Here is a 23,611-nt window from a genome sequence, read left to right on the forward strand (position 1 = left end):
CATTGTGCTAAGCTGTTAGTGTGTGAATGAGTTCTGTGATGTCAGAGTTGATTCCTGCCTTCTGCCTGATACTGCTGGGATAAGCTGCAGCCCTTAAGACTCTGAAATGAGTTAAGCAGGTCCGATGATGAATGGATAGAACTGAAACTTTAAAATAGGTCACCACAGAAAATATATGCATTAAAAAGAGCACAGCAATTTCCTGCTGTGGCTTTGACTGCTTCAGTGCATAAGCGCGCATAGAGCTACAACACTGCTTAATAAAAGTGCAGCACTCAGTGATCTAGAAAAAGACGGGTTGCCATATATTAAAAAAAAAATTAGCAGAATTTCATTTGCATTTACAGAAATAAACATAGGAACAATTAAACGAGGGCAGCACCGTCGCGCAGTGGCTAGCGCTGCTGCCTCACAGTTAGGAGACCCGGGTTAACTTCCCGGGTCCTCCCTGTGTGGAGTTTGCATGTTCTCCCCGTGTCTGTGTGGGTTTCTTCCCACAGTCCAAAGACATGCAGGTTAGGTGCATTGGCAATTCTAAATTTTCTCTAGTGTGTACTTGGTGTGTGTGTGCGCGCCCTGTGGTGGGCTGGTGCCCTGCCCGGGGTTTGTTTCCTGCCTTGTGCTCTGTGTTGGTTGGGATTGGTTCCAGCAGACCCCTGTGACCCTGTAATTAGGATATAGCGGGTTGGATAATGGACAATTAAAACGATTTCAGTTGATATAGAATGTCCTCCTGCTTCTTCAACACTGTGGTGTTAGTCTACAGTGAAACATCATATAAATCTTGAAATGTAAAGCAGAGCTGAAACAGTGCTTAACACTATTCAGAATCAACAGAAAAGCTGGTAACTATTTTAAATGCTCTTAAATATATTTAATAAAAAAACACCTCTTCCCTTGCTAAGCGAACTAATCATCAAATTTTAAAGTTCAAGTTCAGCTCAGTTCATTTCTGTTAATTCTTGTATAGCACTCCTGAATACCAATAAATACTCAATTTGGTCTTTTTTGAGTACATAACTCTGATATCACTGCAAAACAAAGTTTTTGCTTCTTGAAAACTGTTGGGTGTATCTTAAGGATTTTTGGGTGCTGATCACGAATATCACATCAAAATTTGCCCATCACGTACCGTTTTCTTATATTTGTATCCAAACATTTTCGCTTCCGTAAGTGACTTATCAACGATGGTTTGTGCAGCCTGGGCATGTTCAGGTCGTGGAATCAGGCCAGGTTGGAAGCTTTTCTGTGGAAGTTGACATCCCGGGCAGGTCTGAATGAGCTTGACGCTGTCTCAGCATGCTATAAAGGTGACTTCATTACACTGATCCTGCTCATTTGGTTTATATACCTGTAGATAGTCCGTGTGTATGTATAGTATCAGTATTGCAAAGTATTGCATCTGCAGCAATATAACAGTAAGTAAGCTTGATGCTATGGACATTGTGGTGTCGGGCGATATGTCACGTCAATGTCGTAACAACCGCGATACATTCTGCTATCTCTGTGGCGAATATACAATTACGCCTCAGAGACATTGGATGACTGCTCTTGTGAAAAAAGCTTATCATCTGTATTTCAGCTGCAAAACTGGTGATCAAGACAAGGAATGGCCACCTCAGATTTGCTGTGTGACTTGTGCTGTCAATCTGATATCCTGCCTCAGAAACACGATGCCGTTTGCTGTTCCGATGATATGGCGAGACTGTGACAGACTGTTTGACTAATGTGTCTGGTTTCTCTGCCAAAAACAAGAAGTCAATATCCTAATCTGCCTTCAGCAATGAGACCCGTGCCACATGACGACAGTCTTCCAATTCCGAAATCACCAGAGGATTGGACCTTAGATGAACCAGATGAAGAAACTGCAACGCAGGGTACTAACAGTGACATTGACCCGGATTTTGAACCATGCTCATCAGGCACTCCACATCTGATAACACAGTCTGAACTGAACGATTTGGTCAGAGATTTGGGTCTATCAAAAGCAAAAGCCGAGCTGCTGGGTTCGAGACTGCAGAAATGGTGTTTTCTGTCACCAGGTACGAAAATTTCTGTGTTTCAAGCCCTACATCATGATATAACTGAATTTTTCGCACAAGTCGACAGTCTCTGTTTCTGTTGTGACATTGAAGGATTGTTCTCGGCCTTGGGTTGTGATTACAAAACGGAAGAGTGGCATCTCTTCATTGATTCGTCAATGTTAAGCCTGAAAACTGTTCTGCTACACAATGCCAACGTTTATCCTTCAGTACCTGTTGGCTATGCAGCACACATGAAAGAAACGCATGAGAATATGGAACTGTTGCTAAAGCACGTCCAGTATAGCAGGTACAACTGGAACATCTGTGGAGATCTTAAAGTTGTTGCTCTGCTACTAGGACTGCAGCTCGGCTATACAAAGTACTGTGATTGGGACAGCCGTGCCAAAGAGTCGCACTATTCTCGACAGACCTGGCCACTCCATAAAAAGTTAGTTCCAGGACAGAAAAATGTGGCACATGAATTACATGTTGACCCAGCAAAGATATTTTTGCCTTCTCTTCACATAAAACTGGGGCTCATGAAGAATTTCGTGAAAGCAGTGAACAAGGGAGGCGCAGGTTTTCGTTATTTAAGACAGATGTTCCCAAGAATAACTGACGCCAAGATCAAAGAGGGCATTTTTGTTGGCCCCCAAATCAGACATGTTATGAGTGACAAGCGGTTTGAAGATCTGTTAGTTGGGCTGGAAAAAATTGCCTGGAAAGCCTTCAAAGACGTTGTTAACAATTTTACATTCAGCTGGTAGACAAACTTCTCAAAGCGTACAAGACAATGAAGTGCAACATGTCACTCAAGATTCATTTCCTTCACTCACACTTGGACTTCTTCCCCGCAAATCTCGGTGCTGTCAGTGACAAACACGGTGAAAGGTTTCACCAGGACATTGCTACTATGGAGAAACGATACCAGGGCAACTGGAATCCGTCAATACTTGCTGACTACTGTTACACACTGCAATGTGATGCACCAGACATTGAATACAAAAGAAAATCAGGAGCAAAACACTTTTTATTCTTTTGAATTTAATAGCTTATGCGAAAAACATGACTAAATGTGTTATTGTCAGTAAACATATAAATGTCTATTTCTCAGAGTTCTTACGTGTTGCAGTAAAACCAAAACTATACTTGTGCATACCCAGTAGGTACCTGTCACAATCAGCAAAAACTTTTCAGGAAGTAAGACTTTTAAAAAAAACTGTTGTGCAGTGCATTTTGCACCTGTATATAATTAATCTCTTATTATAAGTAAATTACCAAACCGTGAAATATCTAACACATACAAATACACTCAATAAACAAATTATTAGGAACACCTGTCCACCTGTCTATACATGCAGTTATCTAATCAGCCAATCATGTGCCGGGAGTACAATCCATCCAATCATGCAGATTTTGGTCAGGAGCTTCTGTTAATGTTCACATCATATGGGAAAATGTGTGATCTCAGGGATTTGGACCATGCCATGATTGTTAGTGTCAGACAGGCTGTTTAGAGGATTTCTGCAACTACTGCTCTCCTGGAATTTTCACAAACAGCAGTCTCTAGAGCTTACTCAGAATGGTGCCAGTTCTGCAGACCACAACACCTTGTTGATGAGAGAGGTTTAGAGGAGAATGGCCAGACTGGTTTGAAATGACAGAAAGCCTACACCATCTCAGATATGCACTCTCTATAACTGTGGTGAGCAAAAAAGCATCTGAGAATGCACAACATGTTGAACTTTGAGGCAGATGGGCAAGAAACCCACATCGGGTTCCATTCCTGTCAGCCAAGAACAGAAAGTCGAGGCTAAAGTTGACACAGGCTTACCAAAAATGGACAGTTAAAAACTGGGAAAATGTAGCCTGGTCTGAAGAATCTCAGTTTCTGCCGAGGCAGATAGATGGAAGGGTCTGCATCTGGCTCCAAAAGTATAAATCTATGCATCCAACCTGCCTTATGTCGAAAGTCCAGGCTGGTGGTGGTGACGTAATGGTGTGTTGAATGTTTTCTTGGCACACTTTGGGCCCCTTAATACCAATCATCACTTGAATACCACTGTTAATTTTAGTCTTGCTGCTGACCATGTGCATCCCTTCAAAGACACAATTTAAACATTTTCTAACATGATAATGCACCATGTCACAAAGCAAAAGTCTGGTTTCATGAACGTGACAACAACTTCAGTGTTGGATCACCTTTGGGATGTGGAGGAAAGGGGGATTCACATCATGAACATGCAGCTGGTAAATTTGCAGAAATTGTGTATTGCAATCATGTAAACTTGGAGCAGAATCTCAAAAGGATGTTTCCAACATCTTATGGAATCCATGCCAAGAACTGAGGCTGTTTTGAGAGCAAAAGGAGGCCTATTCATAGTAGGTTAATGAGGCTGTGCATGCCTACTTCCTAGAAAATCTTCAACTGCTCAGATGGTTTTCTGTCTCTTCCTGTGGCTCATATTTAAATCTAATTTTACTTTGTATATTTACATATGTATTTAACTCTTTCAAAACACATTTAAATGTGACCTAGCCATGGCTGTGATATTACATTTACATTTTTCATTCTAGTGTTTGTTTCTAGACTGTCTGCACTTTGAAGGAGAGGACACTTTTTCCTAAAACACATCAGTTTTTCTAGGATGTTCCCAGATGATTATATATTTCTGCAACTACTGCTTTTGGATTTGATAGAGAAATCATTGTTCTCTATGTCATACTTAAGCAACACCCGTGGAGTTAGCAGCTGCGTGGCTTTGAACAGAAGATGAAACAGATCGCACACTAACTGTGATATATTGAACAATATGGACTCCCTGTCTGTTTTCTCTGTATATCAACCTCTCTGGTGGGATATTAGCGTTTGTGACATCTTATGATTGCTTGCACCACGACTTCCCATTTTTAATTATTTTGTATTCAGTGAATATTGGCTCATTATGAGAAACGTTGGCCGTTTTCGGGAATATTTGGATTAAGTGGATTTGATAATGTTATGTCATATTGCAGTTTTACAGTATTTTGTGCTTCTAGATATTTTAATTATATTTTAATCTGATGTGAATATGTCCTTTAATTTAATTGCTTTAGCTAACAGATCTGACCAGATGTTAATGGGGAAGAGTAAAACAAAAATTGATTTTTCTACTTGTGCACTGTGATGATTAGGAAATGTATAAAAAATATCGAGATGGTTGTGTTAATACTATGACCTCCAAAGCTTTTCACATCAAACCTAGTCAAATTAATCACCATTTCTTTAATTCCATCTGCAGGTATTTCAAACTCATGAATGATTCTTACTTCTGCATTGGACTGGCATGTCATCCAGAGGTGGCTCCTGCAATGTGCCCAGTATAGCTGGGACAAGTCACCGAACTACATTGAACTGGAAGGAGTTAGAATGCTGTGGCATATTATGTCATTATTTCATGGTGTATTCAAAAGGAAGGCCTGAATATTTCCTGCCCTCTTGTGTAAGCTTTCTGTAATTAGTTATTAGTCTTTATTCACTTTCGGCCCCATTTTTCATTCAAGTCAAATCAAGTCAAGTTTATTATCATTTGCGCATAGCATGATGACATTCTTTCATGAATGTCTCCATCAAACAGACAACAAAAATAAAATACAAAACAAACAAATAAACAAATGAACAAATAAAAAGTATACTTAGCATGCAACATATATACAATTATATACACTGTGTAATATATGATAATATTCTGATAATGCTTTACATGGCATTCATGTACATCCACCGGTAATGTAATTAGAAAGATAAACAGAAAAGAAAGGCACTATAAGACAGACAGACAGACAGACAGATAGATAGATAGATAGATAGAGAGATAGAGAGAGAGAGAGAGAGAGAGAGAGAGAGAGAGAGAGAGAGAGAGAGAGAGATCTTATGCTAATACCCTGCCTGCCATATTGTATAACATAAACTAAAAAAAAACCATGAGAAACATGCTAACTACCACATAACTTAAGTGTAAGACACAGACCTGAATAAAAGGAATAACATGTTAACTTAGAAGCAGTTCAAATAGTGAGTTTTGTCCTCAAGAGATTTCATAAATGTTGTGTTCTCCTACCTGGCCATGAAGATCTGTGTTCAACAGCATAAGGGCACAGGTGAGTGTGAGGACAGCATCTGAAAGAAAGACACAATACTATGGTTACTATGTAACACCATAAACATTTAGCAAGATTAGAAGTTTCCTTCTTTTTTGTAATTTTGGTGTGTATTTGAGGTTGTTCTTGCTGATTTTTTCTATCTATCTATCTATCTATCTATCTATCTATCTATCTATCTATCTATCTATCTATCTATCTATCTATCTGTCTGTCTGTCTGTCTGTCTGTCTGTCTGTCTGTCTGTCTGTCTGTTAAATAATGCCTCACATATCTATCTATCTATCTATCTATCTATCTATCTATCTATCTATCTATCTATCTATCTATCTATCTATCTATCTATCTATCTAAACTCTGATGCTTTCAATCTGCATTAAATCTTATCAAATTGTTGTACTAAATTCCATCCATCCATCCATTATTCAACCCGCTATACCCTAACTACAGGGTTTACCGGGGTCTGCTGGAGCCAATCCCACCCAACATAGGGTGCAAGGCAGGAAACAAACCCCCAGGCAGGGTGCCAGCCCACTACAGGGCACACACACACACATACACACACACCAAGCACACTCTAGGGACAATTTAGAATCGTCAGTGCACCTAACCTGGATGTCTTTGGACTGTGGGAGGAAACCAGAGTACCTGGAGGAAACCCAGGCAGACACGGGGAGAACATGCAAACTCCCATACTAAATTCAATTGTTAAATTATTTGATATTCTACATGTATCTCAGGCTAGGTTATATTAATACAGCTGTCTCAGAAGATCATATTTTGGTGAAAGGCCCAGTGTTACATAAACCACACAAGATGTTTGACTTTTGCTCTACGCTCAGTCAAATAAGAATCAATTTCAATATTGTATGATGTCTTCATATTTGCAAACTTGATAGTCCATAGGAAGAGACAAAGTAAAAAGTGGATCAATTAAAGCAGAGGTTCAAAATGAACATGAAACCACATAGTTTGCAATCAAAAATGAACAAGCTCTGGTAAAAATTCAGAATTTTCTGAAATTGTCAGGTGAACCAGAGGCTTTACTGAGAGTGTTCACTGAAACAAATATTGGTTAAAAAGCCAACTTAATGCTAACAACAAACAAGGATTAAAAAATTGAAACAGAAAGGACTGAGCTATGTTGAAGAGGTAAGGAGTCTATTTAAACAAATCAGTAAATGAGTAAAGCGGTTTGGTTGTAAACAGGGTAATTTCAGTTGTTGCCAGGAGGCACATTAATGACGAAGGTATGTGGATCTTCTTGTCTATCAATTCTAAGGAACATTTCTGACTGGAAAAACTAGATATTTACTAGCTAGAGTGTTGCCTGTAATTGATCTATGGGTGTATATGTTGCCATGTTTTCCTTAGGCATGGCATCTGTGACTACTGCTTTAACCTTCAGATCAGAGGAATTAAATGTGTGACTAAGTAGTTCAAAAGATGTTTCTAGAACTGGACATATGAATTTCTCTCAGAAAGCAAGCTAGCCTTTAGCATTTGTCTCCCTCCTTTTGATCATGCAGCATCAATAACAGTTAAATGAGGCTCTTGTTAGCAAATCCTATACTCTTGGGTACATGTTTCACAGCTTAGTCATCAGGAAAAGTGACTGTAATTCACCTTGATGGACCATTCTATGCGCCAGTTATCACGAAAGTACCCAAAGGCCAATGTCTGCTCCATCCTAGCTTTGCATATATCAATCCAGTATTATCCTTATTTTATAAATCTCTTGTATATATTTCTCTTCTGGTTCGTCCTGCTTCCACTTTAAAACTGGTCCCGTCCACACGCAGCCGACACGGCATTTCTCGATTCCTATTCGTCGTCTTCCATGTCATGCACCATACTGGCCTGCTGAGCGTAATACATCCAACAAGTACTTGAGGTGCTGCCACAACGGTAAAGTAGCTTTACCACCTTTGCGGGAGCCACCTGTGTCTTAAAAACGCTTCTTACACAGCAAACATCAGAAGCTAAAAATGATCGTGAACACATTTGAGAATACAACTCTTCTCTAGTGTTTGCTTCCTTCGGTGCATAGATAACTCAACCTCCTGGCCATGGACCATACTGTTTTAAAATACACAGGCAAATTTATCACCAAATCTCTCCACTATACGCTAACACTTCTACCTCTCCAGGATATGGACAATTGTATGTTTTTGACACAGCACAAGCTACTGCAGTACGCTTACAAAATGAAGCAAATTCTGTATGCAGCGAAAATGTACTTCTCCAGCTAGATTCCATGCTCAGAACCATCAAACCCTTCGCTAAATCATACAAACACATGCATGAAATCGGTCAGTCCAACCCAACAGCATCTGTACGAATGGTTTTCAAGGAAAACCCTAGACAGGATTTACGACGATACAATGCCCCGACATTGCAGCGATTTTCGTTGGAGAAGATGGCGAACCTCCTGCCGAAATGGACATTTGCATCTATCCCATACGCAACCCCTGTAAACAGATTTCCATGCTCAATATGAATTGCGATCCAATAGTTTACCCACTTTTATACCCTTACGGAGACATTGGCTGGCAGAAAGATTTACAACACGTTCCCGATAAAAGAACCACCAAGCGAATAAGGCTTACTCAATGCCAATTTTACGCATACAGATTAGCAATGATGAATACATTTAGTATTTTGCACTCCAGCGACAAACTATTCCAACAGTACGTCGTAGATAAACAGAGGGCGCGCATCTCAACTATTTCAGATTACAGCAACAAGATCTGCGCGTGGAAAAATACAATGTTTGAATACAGACGCACTGCAAGCAAACGCTGAAAATAACAAGGCACGTGTAGGCAAAATGATCATATTACCGTCCACATTTCCAGGAAATCCAAGATACATGCAACAAAACTATCAGGATGCCATGGCCATAGTATGTAAAATAGTATGTAAATTCGGAAAGCCTGATTTATTTATCACATTCACATATAGGCCTAATCCTGCTTGGCCGGAAATTCTACATGCACACTTTGTCTTTCAAGAAGCATTTATTTCTACTTGATTTCTGAATTCCTTTCTCACCGTTTTCCGTTCCTATTTTTACATCGCCATATGCTACGGTAGATGTTGGCTAGTAAATTATAATTAAATTGGTTTATTGTCTATCACCATGTCTGAATCACAACAGAAAAGCTATTTAATGTAGACATTTGGCAATTTATAAACCTCATTCATAAATTGTAAAGATCTCTTCATATTTCTGCCATCCCAAGTGGAAGGTGAAACGGAGATCCTTTGTCTAGTATAAGGGCTGGATGGGACGTCACCAAAGATCAAAGACGTACTTAATGGCTTAATAAATGGAATTAATTCAAGAAGAGCTACATCTCAAGGCAACTAGGTGGGATCAGGAATTATTTAATTGAAGATAAGAATTGTGTCTCTAAATGAACATATGAACAGGCATCCAAGGTATGGGGTAGGTGACAGGATAAAGTCCTAAACACGATTAAACAAGTGATGGGTGTGCGGTAAAGTTAAATCTTGTGGTTGAATACAGATGCATTTAGAATGGACATGGAGAGGCCTACAGGAGTGGGAACATTTTTAAATGTATTCAGATTGATGCTGTTTTGATGTTGAGTTCCAAAACACTCACATTTCTAACAACTCACTGTTTATGAACAAGCTGTAGCTCACTTACCAGCAGAATTGAAGGAGTTTGGATTGCAGGTATGATAGCGGACGGAGAAATGCTGCAAAACCCTCTCCCTTTCCTGGGTCTCCCCAATCAGCACAATTACCTTCAAAAATGATCTGAAAAACAAAATAATACGTTACATTTCACATGTGGTCCAATGGCAGAGGCAGGTGGATTGGGGGTTTCATGATACTGACAGTAAATTAGTTCAGCAGGCGAACTTCACAATTGTGCAATGTGAACCTTACTAAAGAGTTTTTGGGATTTTAAAGTTTTTGTTTTCTAGGTGGAATGCAAGAAAAATTGCTCCCTAAAGCCTTGGTCACACTTTCATATTTGTCTGTGCTCATTTCTGCAGCTGCATAAAGCATGTAAACCATCTGACACCAGTAAAATCAATTCAAATTATGCTCCTTATTCATATCACCATGGAGTGGTGTGGAACGTTTTTAAGCAAGTGTGAAATGGGGCATATTTTCCACCTGAAGACACACCAAAACTCGCCATCATGTTTATTACTGTGTTTTCTCACATGAAAATTCAACATCCAGAAGATAACCAGTGCCAGCCCCTCCACTGTTACCTAACAATTACCAACCAGTGCCAATCACTCCACCACTACCTATTAATTGCCTTACCCTAGCTGAGGGAATGCACACTTTTTTTACTAGAGATCTTTAATTAAATCCTGAATGACAGGCAGATGCATGAAGAATTAATGCATATAAATACTTCCAGACAGAAACTAAATACTGTTTCACCTTGTGTGAACTGCATGAATTTTCCTGGAGAAGAAACACAATTTATTTTGAAAATTTATTTGTAAAGTGAAATATTGAGTTTTGGTGGAAATTCAAAATCGTGTGAATCATTTTGATCATCACTATTGACTAGACTTGATATGTTTCTTATGTAAGGTTGTAAACAAAGGAGACTAGCAGAAGGCCAGCCATTTTCTTCAAATCCACAAGGCTGCAGCACATAGTCCCAGAGTGGAACCAAAGGGACCGTGTTACCATCTTCAGAATGTAGCCAGGTGAAGACATGCATTAGAAGAATGTGTCACATCAGACATTTCTTCCTCCTATAGCCTGGTGGCTGTCTAGCCAAAGTGAGTCTTCTCTAATGCCAAAACTGTTTCCAAAGCTTCACCCAGGAGTAAAAGTGATGCAAATATAAAACTGTCTCAGAGTAGGGCTCGTTGGCCATGGAATCAGGAAATGAGTTGGAATGCATTGTGCTTGAAAAGGACTAATGAAGTACCCTATTGAACTTATCAATTTATCATAGAGCACGGCAGAGACAAGTGATCTTATAAAAGGTCTGTGGCAAAGAAAAGTCAAGTAGCTAGTTCAGGTTAGAGCAATGATTCAACAAACCAAAATTCTAACCAGAAATCCAAAAAAAAAAAAAAAACTATGATAGAAGTTCTCCACAAAGATTTTGACTTTAATATATGGATGCATTCCTGGAGTGTGCTACCATCTTCCATGATCTCATGACGAATCAAATGGTATGTGCTTAGTCACCATGCAACATACTGACAAAATGGTGTTTGCCATGTAAAAGGACAATATCTACATAAAACAAATAAAAAAAAGATGGCCACACAGTAATATCACAAAAATAACAAAAACATATGTACAAAAGTATGAAAAAATATACTCAATGTTCATAAACAAAACTGAACAAAATTTCTAACAGCATGAAAGTACAGGAGTGGATGGCTTCCACGGATTTAGCAAAACATTTAAACAAAGGATGAAGAGATTTTGAGGCAAAACCAGTCATCAAGAGAACAAGGAAAAAGTCTGAAACGTCTGAGGTCAAAGATCAGTATACAAAAACAACAACAAAAAAAAAACCTAAAACACAAATCAATCTTGTAGTGAAACTGTTCTGTCTTGAAGGAGACTGAAAAACATTGAATGAGAGAGGACTAGGAGATAAATCCGCGTCAAAAGTCAAGTTATAATCAAAGAGCCAAATTGATCTTAAGTTGAACCCAAAAATATTTCTCAAAAAATCAAAGCCATAGATTGGAAATGGATCTCAAAAACCAGAAAATTAGAGAATGTATACACCGACTTCTTTTTGGTTGCTGTGCTTTCTCAGGTTCTTCTGTATAGATTTTGTTGGTAACACTCAATGCAAAAGGACTACAATAGTGATAAATAGTATAAAACAAAAATGTTGTCATGGAATAATGATAAATACTTTACTATTTCTAAACACTTTCTAGGAAAAAAAGGTAATTATTACAGTAGCAAAACCCTAAAATAGACACATAAATTACCAGAACATTCTTCATAATTGTTAAAAATAAAATTAAGAAAGTGCCAGATTATAGCACAAACAACACACTACTTTCTAAAATGATTTCATAATACCGTATATACTCAAATATAAGACAAGTTTTTCAGCATCCAAAATGTGCTGAAAAACATCACCCTGTCCCGCTGCCCCCGCCAATCCAACAGAAAGCTGGAGTGTACAGTACAGTGGAACCTCGGTTCACGAACGTCTCAAACACGTACAAATTGGGTTTTGACCAAAAAGTATGCCAAACTTTTGCATCTGTTCACGACCACACACTTGGTATACGAACAAGCCAATTTCCCTTTCAGTTTGTGCGCGCCGATGATTTCCGCACGTGTTTGGTCTCTCCCTGTGCAGCGAGCAAAAGAGAGAGAGCGAGAGAGAGAGAAAGAGAGAGCGAGAGAGAGAGAGAGAGAGAGAGAGTGACACACACAGACACACGAGAGAGAGAGACACACACACGCGCGGCAGAGAGAAACACACAGGAGTACAGAAATGTAACCTACATACACTATCAAAAACCCTTCATTCATAACAAACAGGGGGAAGACAAGCCAGAGCTATGAATGAGAAAAATGGAGAAGTAGTTGTAGACAGTGATAGCAGGGTCAGTGCTTATGGATTTACTATGGGTAAGGTCAACGTCTTTTGATTGTCACATGTACAATGTACAGAAAAATTCTTACTTGATGCCTTGCAGACACAATAATCAACATAAAACATTGGGCTTAAAAAGCAGCTCAAACCTAAATTTAATATTAATAATAATAATCACAATAAATAACATTAAATGCAATATTACATAAACTAGAACCACCGGAGATGTGGCACTTCATTCATTCAGATGATTACAGACAGTTTGTCTTGGACAAGTGGTGAGCCACTTTACCACATAAACACATCAAATTGTGTAAACAAGGCCCAAAGGAGCATTTAGAGTTTGATTTCTTAATCTGCTTTTGTTCTCCCTATTTTACCTCTTCATTACATTTGTTTTTATGTTATGAATCTTTAATATAATAATCATTAATTTTCAGCTGGTCTATATGTGTGAAGGTTGGTGTTGCCTCCCTAGAAGCCAGCTATGGAAAGTCCTTAATAATTTTACTAGTTTCCATCCATTTTTCAGGTCTACAGTCAAATTTTTCACCACAGCTCTACCATTTTTGGATAGCAGTCTTTCTATCAGCTTTGTGTGCAGGGTGTCAATGCTCTCAAAAGATGGCAAGGACACAGATGTGTAGCTCCTCAAACCTACTATTCTACATCTTTACAAATCTCTCTGCTTAAGAACAAACAGCTGGCAGGTCAGTGTCTGAATATGCTGTTCTTTGTTGCTTTTAAAAGAATTAAGGGAATTTCAGCAAAAATATTTTAGGAGGGGACATTAGCTGGGTGGTCAAATTCTTTTACATCTGAGTAGTTCTTTATAGTTATCTAAAAAACTGCTCACGGAGGCTACCAGCAGGTTATAGCCTGGCACCTTTCAATATAATCAGAATGATAGCGTGGCACCTTTTAATATAATCAGACAGATGTAATACTGAGCACTGTGGCCCGACAAGCAGATTCCACACCCAAATAAAGAAGACCAAAGTCAATGAATAGAAAGGAAAATGTTTTAAAAATGCAACTTACAACTAGAAGGGTCTTAGAGATTAAATACAAAAAACAACAAACCTAACCACGTTCGGCTTAAGTGTACACTAGGATTTCATTTTGTCAATCAGGTCTTCCACACTAATCCAGACAGCTTTATGTCCCTCTATTTACTTCTTCTGCCCTCTTTAATCTCTGCCTTCTCTTACTATTGACACCTATAGACCTCCTTACTCTAAGTGCAACTTTAATGTGGCCAGGAAGGCCTTTTCAATTCCCTTCAAAAGGGAGCCTGGCAATGATACAATGGACTAGGGAACTGTTTGTGTCATCCTGTTAGAACTTCACCGAGTCCTGGGTGTCCCTGTAATCCTGACTTTCTTTAAAGAGCCATCAAAAGTCCTAATACCTGACCATCAAAATGGGGAGCAGAGAGACTGTACTTTATTAGATAAAAAGTCCCATACACCTCTAGCACTCTGAATATACATGTATGTGTTTGGAAGTTGGTATACCCAGGGCTCCATGCACCAGATTGTGGCACAGAGTCTCCTATCTAATGTGGGCTGTTGACCCAAATCCTGTCCTGTTTTTTCAATTGCAGCACTTGTTGGGCCATCAAGAGGCAGAACATCAAATGAACATCCCAGAGTCCATGTAGATTTACAGTACCTTAATGCCTGCTCCAGGGTGAGTCCAGAAAAGTCAAAATTTTTCATATATTCCTCAGCCACAGTCTTACTGAAGTCATTGCTGTTAGTGGAGAAAAGAATAAAATGACGATAAAAAAATCAGTAGCACAATAATAAATTTTCTTTCCCTATTACCAAAAATGATAACAGCTCACATATATGACTAATATTTGACCAAAATGTTGTGGAAAGCCCAGAATTTTTTGTCATTTATTATGAGTTTAAGTCATCGCAATCATAATGTGGTGAGCTTTAAAATATTCAAAATATTTACAGAAAGCTTTTATAACATAAATCTGTTAAGGTCCTATTAGAAGCAAACATAGAGACACAACAAATGAATCCCCACATTGGTCCTTAAATTGTCATGCAAAAGTATTAGAACGGCAGGGCCAGCTCTTTTGTTTTTGCTATAAACTGAAAATAAGTCAGAGTCAAAGTGAACTTTATTGTCATCTCAACCATATACAAGTTTACATGTAGACGAAATTGCAAAGCTCAGGGTCCACAGTGTAACAACATGAAGTGCAAATAATAATAAAGTAAAAAATAAAATTTAAATTTAAAAATAAAACACAAACAAGACAAGACATTGTGCAAAGACAAGACAAAGAAGTAGCAGCAATATTGGCGTGTAGTGAGCAATATAATCATTGATGCAATGTATGGTATTTGCAATCTAGATACTGTACATAAATATAGTCAATAGATATGTAATATAATACATAAATAATAAATAATAGATATAGATAATACAGAAATGATCAGTGTATGATAATAGTTGTTTAAGACGTGTGTAAACAATGACAGGTCAGAATGTTTCATAGCAGAAGGATATCAAGAGTGTCAAAATCCTTAAAGGTCAGTATGAGATTCTCAGTTCTTTTCTACATGCACACTCATCTTTGCAGGACAGTGGTTTTCATATATAAAATTTCTGTTTTTAGAGGTGGTTGAGGCTGTGTGGAAGGTCCGAGGGGGCAGCCTGGTGTTAAGCAGTCTAACAGTTTGGAGGTAAAAACTCTCCTGCAGCCTGGCAGATCTGGCTTTGATACTGCAGTATCTTCTCTTGGATGGCAGAAGTGTGAAAAGTCCATGTGAGGGGTGTAAGGGGTCCTACACAATGCTGCAGGCCTTGCGGACACTGCGTTTGTAAAATATGTCCTGCAGTGAAGGGAGAGGCACCCCAATAATGTTCTCTGCTGTCTTCACTATCCTTTGCAGGCACTTGCGGTCGGATGTGTTGCAGTTGCCATACCAGACAGTGAAGACCAAAAGATGTTTGGATTTGAGATTCACAACATGAGCAAGAGAAAAGAATTCAGACTTTCTGATTTTATTTCCTGGTATTGACATCTAGATGTCTTAAACAACATAGAACATGACACCATTGGTAACAGACCACCCAATTTATAGGTGTGCAAAAGTATAGAAACATACTGTAAGTCTTAATCTAAAAGTAAATAACACTTCATATTTGGTTGCATATCCCTTACTTGCAATTATGCTGCGCTTTCTCAGGTTCTTCTGTATAGATTTTGTTGATAACACTCAAAGCAAAAGGACTACAATAGTGATAATAGTCAGTCAGGCATCATCCAACCCGTCATATCCTAACAGGGTCACGGGGGTCTGCTGGAGCCAATCCCAGCCAACACAGGGCACAAGTCAGGAAACAAACCCCGCGAAGAGCACCAGCCCACCGCAGTAGTGATAATGGTATAAAACAAAAATGGTGTCATGGAATAATGATAAAATATTTTAACACTTTCCAAGGAAAAAAGCCAAAAAAAGGAATTATTAAAGTAGCAAAATCCCAAAAAAGACAAAGATTACCAGAACATTCTTCATAATTGTCAAAAAAAAAAAAAATGTAAGAAAATGCTAGATCATAGCACAATTATAATACTACTTTCTAAAACGATTTCATACTAACTAATTTTGCAGCAAAGGACTTAACTAATTTTCAAAATCTGGAATGCCAAGACTAGTAAGCTGCCGTCTTAAATACTTTTGTGGTGATGACATTCTAGTTGATGCATGAGGGCAAATATTGACAACAAAAATATCGCCATGGACAAAAACAAATTAAAACAGTGGTGCCTATCATAAACAAAATGGAGTAGAGAAAGCAAATCAGCTCATTAGTTTTTGCTATAAACTGAAGACATTTGGATTTGAGATTCACAAAAAGAACATGAGATGAGAATTCAGACTTTCTGCTTTTATTTCCTGTTATTGACATCTAGAGATCTTAAACAACACAGAATATAACACCACTTGTAACAGACCACCCAATTTATAGGCGTGCAAAAGAATTAAAACAGATAGTCTTAAAACTAAACTAAAGTAAATAACACTTTATACTTGGTTGCATATCCTTTACTTGCAATTACTGCACGAAGCCTGCGGGTCATCAACATCACCAAAAGGTTGGTTTCTTCTTTTGTTCTGCTTTTCCAGGTTACGACAGGTTCTTTCAGTTGTTGTTTGTTTCAGGATTTTTCCCTTGAGTCTCCTCTTCAGGAGGTGGTAAATCTGCTCAATTGGTAATAAGGTCTGGTGATTGGCTCGGCAATTCTATAACATTCCACTTTTTCCACCCATGAAGTTCTTTGTTGAGTTGGCAGTGTGTTTGGGATCGCTGCCTTGCTGTATGTTGAAGTTCCTCCCAATTAGTTTGGATTCATTTCTCTGTATATTGGCAGACTGAATGTTTCTTTAGACTTTTGAATCCATTCTGCTGCCACCATTATGAGTTACATCATCAGTAAAGATTAGTGATCCTGTTCCAGAAGCAGCCATGCAAGACCAAGCCATAACACTAGCTACATTTTGCTTGGCAGATGACCTTGTATGTTTTGAACCATGAGCAGATTCTGTCTTCCACCACACTTCGGCCTTTCTATCATATCCATCAGTTCATTATAACTTTGTTCTTCAGCCTTTTTTAATTTTATTTTTTTGCAAATTCCAATCTGGCTTTCTAATTCTAATTAATAGTGAATGGTTTTCTTCTTGTGGTATGGCCTCTATATTTCTGCGCTCAAAGTCTCCCCGTGCCCTTTGGAGGTTGTTGGCGATACAGCAAAAACAACAACATTTATTTATGTAGCATATTTTCATACAAATGATGTTGCTCAAAGTATGTTACAAGCTGAAGAAAGAAAATAAAAAAAAAATACAAATAAAAAAAAGATTAGGTAATACTAAAATAACAATGAATAAAGTATGGTCCGATGGCCGGGAAAAAAAACTCCAAAGGGCTGGAGAAAAAAAACCCACTAAATCTCCAGGGGGTTCCAAGGACATGAGACCACCCAGCCCACACTGGGCATTCTGCCTAACATAAATGATCAAAATTGGTAATTGTTGTCACTGACTGTTGTTTTTAGGGTTTTTCTTCACGACTCTCACAGTGTTTCTGTCATCTTTGTTTTCCTTGGCCAACCTGTTCAATGTTTGTATTTCTCAGTACGCCAATGTTTTTTTTTTTCCAGAACATTCCAAATTGTTGTATTGTCTAAACCAAATGTTTGAGCCAGGCCTCTGATTGATTTTTCCTCTTTTCTTAGCTTTAAAATGGTTTGCTTTTCTCTCATTAACGGCCGTCTCCTTTTTAACAACCAATGCGATCTTCACAGGTGAAGTCCAAGGCTAAAACCAAGAGTTTACTTTCAGAGCTATTTATTATTTAAACAATCAATCTAACAGGTGTCACACACGTGTGAGTAGGAGGCAACTAAAGGGCCTGAATAATGGTAATTCCACATCTGACCAGGGGGCGGCGGGGTGCTCTAACTGTCTTTCTCGATCCCTTTTAGACCAATCTCGGGAAATCCCGCATGGTTCTGGTGCCTCCAATGATGTCACATCCATTTCCGTCTCTGATGACTTCACTTTCCGGTCTCATCTCTGATGACATCACTTCCAGTCCTGGGCTCGATGACGTCACTTCCAATTCCAGCCCTGATGACGTAATTTCCTACACTGGCCTTTAAAGCTGCCATTTTGTCTCCATACCAGTAGTTCAGTTGTGGACTCCGATCTGTAAAGATCTGTGCAATATATTAACCTTTTGCAGCCAGAACATAATATATGGGTGGCTGCCCCAAACCGTTCTTTGATGTCTTTTTGTGATTATTGTGACAGAGGACAAAAGTAACACCTGTCAATTCACATGTTCTAAGTACTTATGCTTGCTTGAAAATTGGATGGTTTGCTACATAACATCTTCATATAATATCGTCCATATTATTATTATTATTATTATATCTTATATTATATTATTATATTTTCATATTATATTGTCCATATTGTTTGACACATCTATATGCCAATACCATGAAATTAAGGCTGGAATTCTTAACTCTCACCTCATATTCATCCAAACCTTGTAAGTGTGTAGCAAAAATCAATGAGCTTACCTTGCCATTCCGACCATTTCTGTAGGGATTTTAAATTTATAAGAACTGAGTGTTGGCAGTAGTGACGAGCAATCTGGCAATCATCAACCATTACACATTATCTACATCATAATGTCATAGAAATCTTACTTCTTGTAGAGGTATGGCGCCACCTCTGCCTTCTTGAACCCATCCAGATTATAGAGGCGGCAGGACAACTGCTGAGCCGATTCCCAGGCCACTTGATTTGCAGGCGGTGGTGGGAGAGCTGAAGGTACAGGCTCATCTTTTTGGGTAGGAGAGTCTGCTACCAAACTCACTTTCACTGTTGGAAGGTCACTGGAGACCCTACAAAAGGAAAGACAAAACTGAGGGACTGTCTTAAGCTTAGATGCAGAAGGCAGAGTTACAAATCAAATTATTGACATTGAAAACAACATGGATAAACATAAGAGCACAAAGATAATGTAGTCTAAAGGTTTCACCAGTTTCCTTCTTAATTTAAATTTTATTTTCATTTTGATGCTGAATTTTTTGTGGAACATAAGAAGTAGCCATCCTAATTAAATAAATTAACATTTTTTTCATCAACAAAACATAACAACTTTCTTTGGTTTGATTAGTTCCATTTAGTTAAGCCTACCCAAGCAGGAACCATCCCTGAAAAGAGCACCAGACCATCACAGAACCCAATCACAATAACTTCTAAGGGGTCAGCTGAGAACCATGAGTTAATATAACAGAAACATCTTTTGGATATGGTAGGAATCCCAGAGTACCCAAAGAAAAACTCATGCAAATGGAGGAGAACATGCATATTCCATTGTGACAATAATTCATGAGGCAGCAGTGCTCACCACTATGCAGCTGTCCCACCCTTCTTCTAGTTCTTCTAACATAATGCAATTTGATAAAAGACCAAAATAAATTAATACTTTTTGTAAAAACTGTATAACCATAAAAGATGGGGAAATTCACCAATAAAGCTCTTTTGCTTTATCATTTCTCTCCTTTGACCATTTTTTCCATATACCATTTGTCTCACTTCACACTTTTTCACTTCTAGGTTGTCAAGCTATATAGCTCGTTGATCATCTTTTCATGTTGTTTTCTGGGCATTTTTTTCCTTTTTTTCTATTCATCTAGTTTTACTTGGCACAAGTTAAGTGGTGGACATTGAGGAAGCCTGGGGATATATTTTTTACAGTTTGTTGGCTGAATTTTAAATAATTGTTTTGTAGTAATCTTACACATTCATCCTTTGGTTTTATTTATTTACACACTTTTCCTGTACTTTGTGGCTATTTGAGCTCTTTAGGAGATAGTTACTCTAGGCAGGTGTGTATTTCTTGTCACATAGTGCTAACTAAAATAAAGCCCCCTTGGGCTGAAATTTGAAGCCTTTTCATAGCTTCTTGTTATTCGGTGTTGGAGACAGCTAGGCAGTAAAATATATATGCAATATTTAGTTTTTTCTCCGTTTCAAGAAATTGGGATGAAGGGGAGAGGTGTGTGGGATAGGTTGTGCACATAAATTGAAGTGTCCCCTGATCTTTTTTTCCACTTCAAACACGGGCACATAGACACAGAGAACAACTTGCAAAATACAGACAGGGAGCAAATGTACTACCACAAAGACAATGAGACAGATTTTAGTGAGAAGCAATCAAGAGATGAAACACAGTTTAAATTCTAGCACAGTTTATTTACAAGACCATCTTGTTTCATGCTGCTAATATTTGCTTTCTATTTTTGATATGCTATTCTCTAAGTGATTTGACACACTTTTTAGGGTTTTTTTTTTTTTGGGTGTCTAATTATGAATCTGACATTTATTTTTGAAAACTCCAATTGCTGTTAATGGTGTCGCCTGCAGTTAGTTGCCCATAATGGCGGCAACTGTTGCTCATATAAAGTTCAGTAGCTCCCTGTGATATCCTGTGTAGTGGGAAGTTGCCGCAGCGTACACTTGACATCTGCACCGAACAGGATCAGTGGAGAGATGAGAGACAGACAAAAACTGATGGATGAATGGTGCAAGTTTATTTACAAGACTGCTGTACAACCAAAATGCAGTAGTATCAGGTGGGCTTTGAGACACAGTCTTTCAACACTGACACTTCTTCAGAAATAAATAAAAACAAACAAAAAGGAAAAATATGGTGTATTTGCAAAAACAGTGCACTCCTACAAAAACTACACACACACTCCAATAATGAAGGTTGCCTTCTTTTATCCCTGGTTCAAGACGCTCCTCCAGCAGGAAAGAAAAATGCACAAAAACAAGTGTGTGTATATACAAAAACAATTGCACCAAACCCAAAATCAAACACTATCCCAGCACCAAATAAGTATATACCTGTACTGTATACCTCCACCAAAAGTGATCAAAAGGAGATATATCACTCTATATACAAAGGAATATATACAAAAGCCGCCAAAATCACAACTGCTACTTCAAAAATAGCTCAGCAGTGCTTACTCATACCTCAACTTTAGGTCCACTGATGACCCCTGTTGGCCGGTGACTCCTTAAATGTAACTGGCAAGATTGTTCAGCCAATCTGCCAACCCATCTACCTCATGCACCTATCCAGGTAGACGCTAGCACGTTCACCGCATGCGCCGTGACACACCCCGAGCAACTATGCATTTAAAACCGAACCTCTGCGGGTCGCGTGGGTATAAACCCTCTGGGACGGCCAACGGCTATGCTGAGCTCAAGCACACCCATTGCAGATTCACCAGTAAGTAACATACTTTCTTTAACATCATGGGATCCCCATCTCAGACTCTAACAAATTCCGGCTTACTCTTTTAGGTGCTCCGCACTTTAATCTGCCTGCACTGCACATGCACATGCAGAGGAGCCCATACTGGTCATTATACCGGCTCCACGTGTGTCCAGACACACCGCACCTCACAGAGCTCACTCGCTAAATCGCTCCACGTTCCCACGACAGCGCCCTTAACACACAAATGGTAAGCGCACTTCCTTATAACCATATAAATGCCACTGCTTCAATTTCAAGGATTCTTCAACTTAAACCCACGCATTACCACACTCCCCTGCTCCATTTTTCCTCCCACATAGTGAGCGTCATCAGTTCTGCATGTTCTTACACTATTAACTGCGAGCTTTCCCTCTGTTAAACAGTAAAACTATGGCAAAGAAACACAGCTGCCCTTCAGAAACTCCCTCTTAAATAGTATTTAAATGAGAAGCAAATGCACTATTACTTGTCCCCTTTGCAGGACCAGCTACAGGCTTACAGGCTTACCACGCAACATGCTTCTCACACAAGGTTTAGAACATTTTAAAGACCGAGTGGCAGCCAATCTAACACCTCATCTCTCCCTCAGACTCCGTCTGCTCCAGTTGTTGCTTCCGAGCCGCTGGATCTGCCTTGATGAAGAAGGCTTTGTATTCTTTAAAACAGGAGAGGGGAGCTGGGCTGTGTGCTTTTCTGCTGTTGACAATCTCCTTCTGAGTAAGGTCTTGCGTCTGTCCCTGCTAGGTCAGCAATAAAGACTTTGTACCTTGGAAACCTGAATCCTTTCCAGTCTCCTGTGCAACTCCTTGACCCAAGGTTGACATCATCTTAATAGTTATAAAATTTTTTGGACTGTTTCGTCTGTTTTTTTGGATTTTTACAACCACCACAATTTTGGGTTCCTGTGGTTTTGGCCATGTCAAGTGTTTTTAGGGTGTGTCCTCTGAGGTGGGTTGATGATGGGTTAAAAGTTTGTCTAGGATTTCACTTCCTTATCTAAGCTGATAAGTCAAAACCCTTTTCAAATTACTATTTTCAAAGCAGCTTCTATTCTGAAAGTATCTTTGGTTTTTGACAGCTGCTCTTGAATTTTTGACCACATTTTTTGTCTCTTGTTTGGCTTTGGCACTCATATTATCTGTTTTGGCTCTTTTCCTTCTGGCTCTCTCTCAAACAAGCCAAAGCACATTTCAAAATCAAACTCAAAAGAAAACAAAGCTTTAAGTCTTAACTAGAGAGTTTTATAAACCAAATACTCAAAATCACTATTAGGTTTTTCCATAAACTCAGATAAGTGGCAAGACCCTGCTCTGACCTTTACAGGTCTAGCTAAGCACTTTCTGTCATCTGAGCCCAGCAAACTTGCAGTTACAGAAATAAAATGGCAGTGCCCATAATGCAACAAAATGGGGGTGTGGGAATAACATCTTTAAATAAAGATTTAAATAAAAACCCATTGTCAAAATGAGATTCTACTCAAGACCAAACTACAATGTGATAAAGAAAATTGAGGAAATAGTATGAAATAAAGCTGCAAAAAATGTAAACAAATGCAGATCATAATAGCAGAATGGTAGGGAATTTCAATCCATAATACTGGATCTATGAGGAAACAGTGATAACCTCTGTTATTCCACAATTTGTAAAATGTTATAAAATCTAGTAAATATTCTCATTCATCAGTGAATCTGTCTATCATCTTAATTCCTTGCTGAGGTTATGGTTGAGGATTTTAAATATTTAAAGAAAATGCAACGTTTTGAAGGCACAGGTCTTGGAATACTGATATTCTCATCCACACTTTCCTTAGTTTTCTTTTTGGCATTATAATCTACATCAGCAGTTTTCCACTTTTTTGATTTGTAACTACCAGAAGACAAAAACGTTTCACATACAATACATGTATTTACACTCTCATAATTTGTCCAACCAATGCCTGAAGTGCTGATGCTCTATATTTAAGTTGGACTAGAGTGGTAATACT

General features: G+C 38.6%; 1 protein-coding gene across 7 annotated transcripts in view; it reads right to left on the minus strand.

Moving 5' to 3' along the window:
- The window catches only part of LOC120538818 (PH and SEC7 domain-containing protein 2), a 114,900-nt gene that overhangs the window by 21,515 nt on the left and 69,774 nt on the right, over positions 1-23,611 (minus strand). For all 7 annotated transcript variants that reach the window (XM_039768307.1, XM_039768306.1, XM_039768308.1 and 4 more), the window contains 4 exons: positions 19,004-19,201; positions 14,428-14,508; positions 9,841-9,953; positions 6,125-6,183 (listed from right to left, as the gene is read on the minus strand). In XM_039768307.1, the coding sequence (XP_039624241.1) occupies positions 6,125-6,183; positions 9,841-9,953; positions 14,428-14,508; positions 19,004-19,201 (451 nt within the window). The remainder of the gene's footprint in view (positions 1-6,124; positions 6,184-9,840; positions 9,954-14,427; positions 14,509-19,003; positions 19,202-23,611) is intronic.

Source organism: Polypterus senegalus, chromosome 11, assembly GCF_016835505.1.
Source record: "Polypterus senegalus isolate Bchr_013 chromosome 11, ASM1683550v1, whole genome shotgun sequence".
Lineage (NCBI taxonomy): Eukaryota > Metazoa > Chordata > Cladistia > Polypteriformes > Polypteridae > Polypterus > Polypterus senegalus.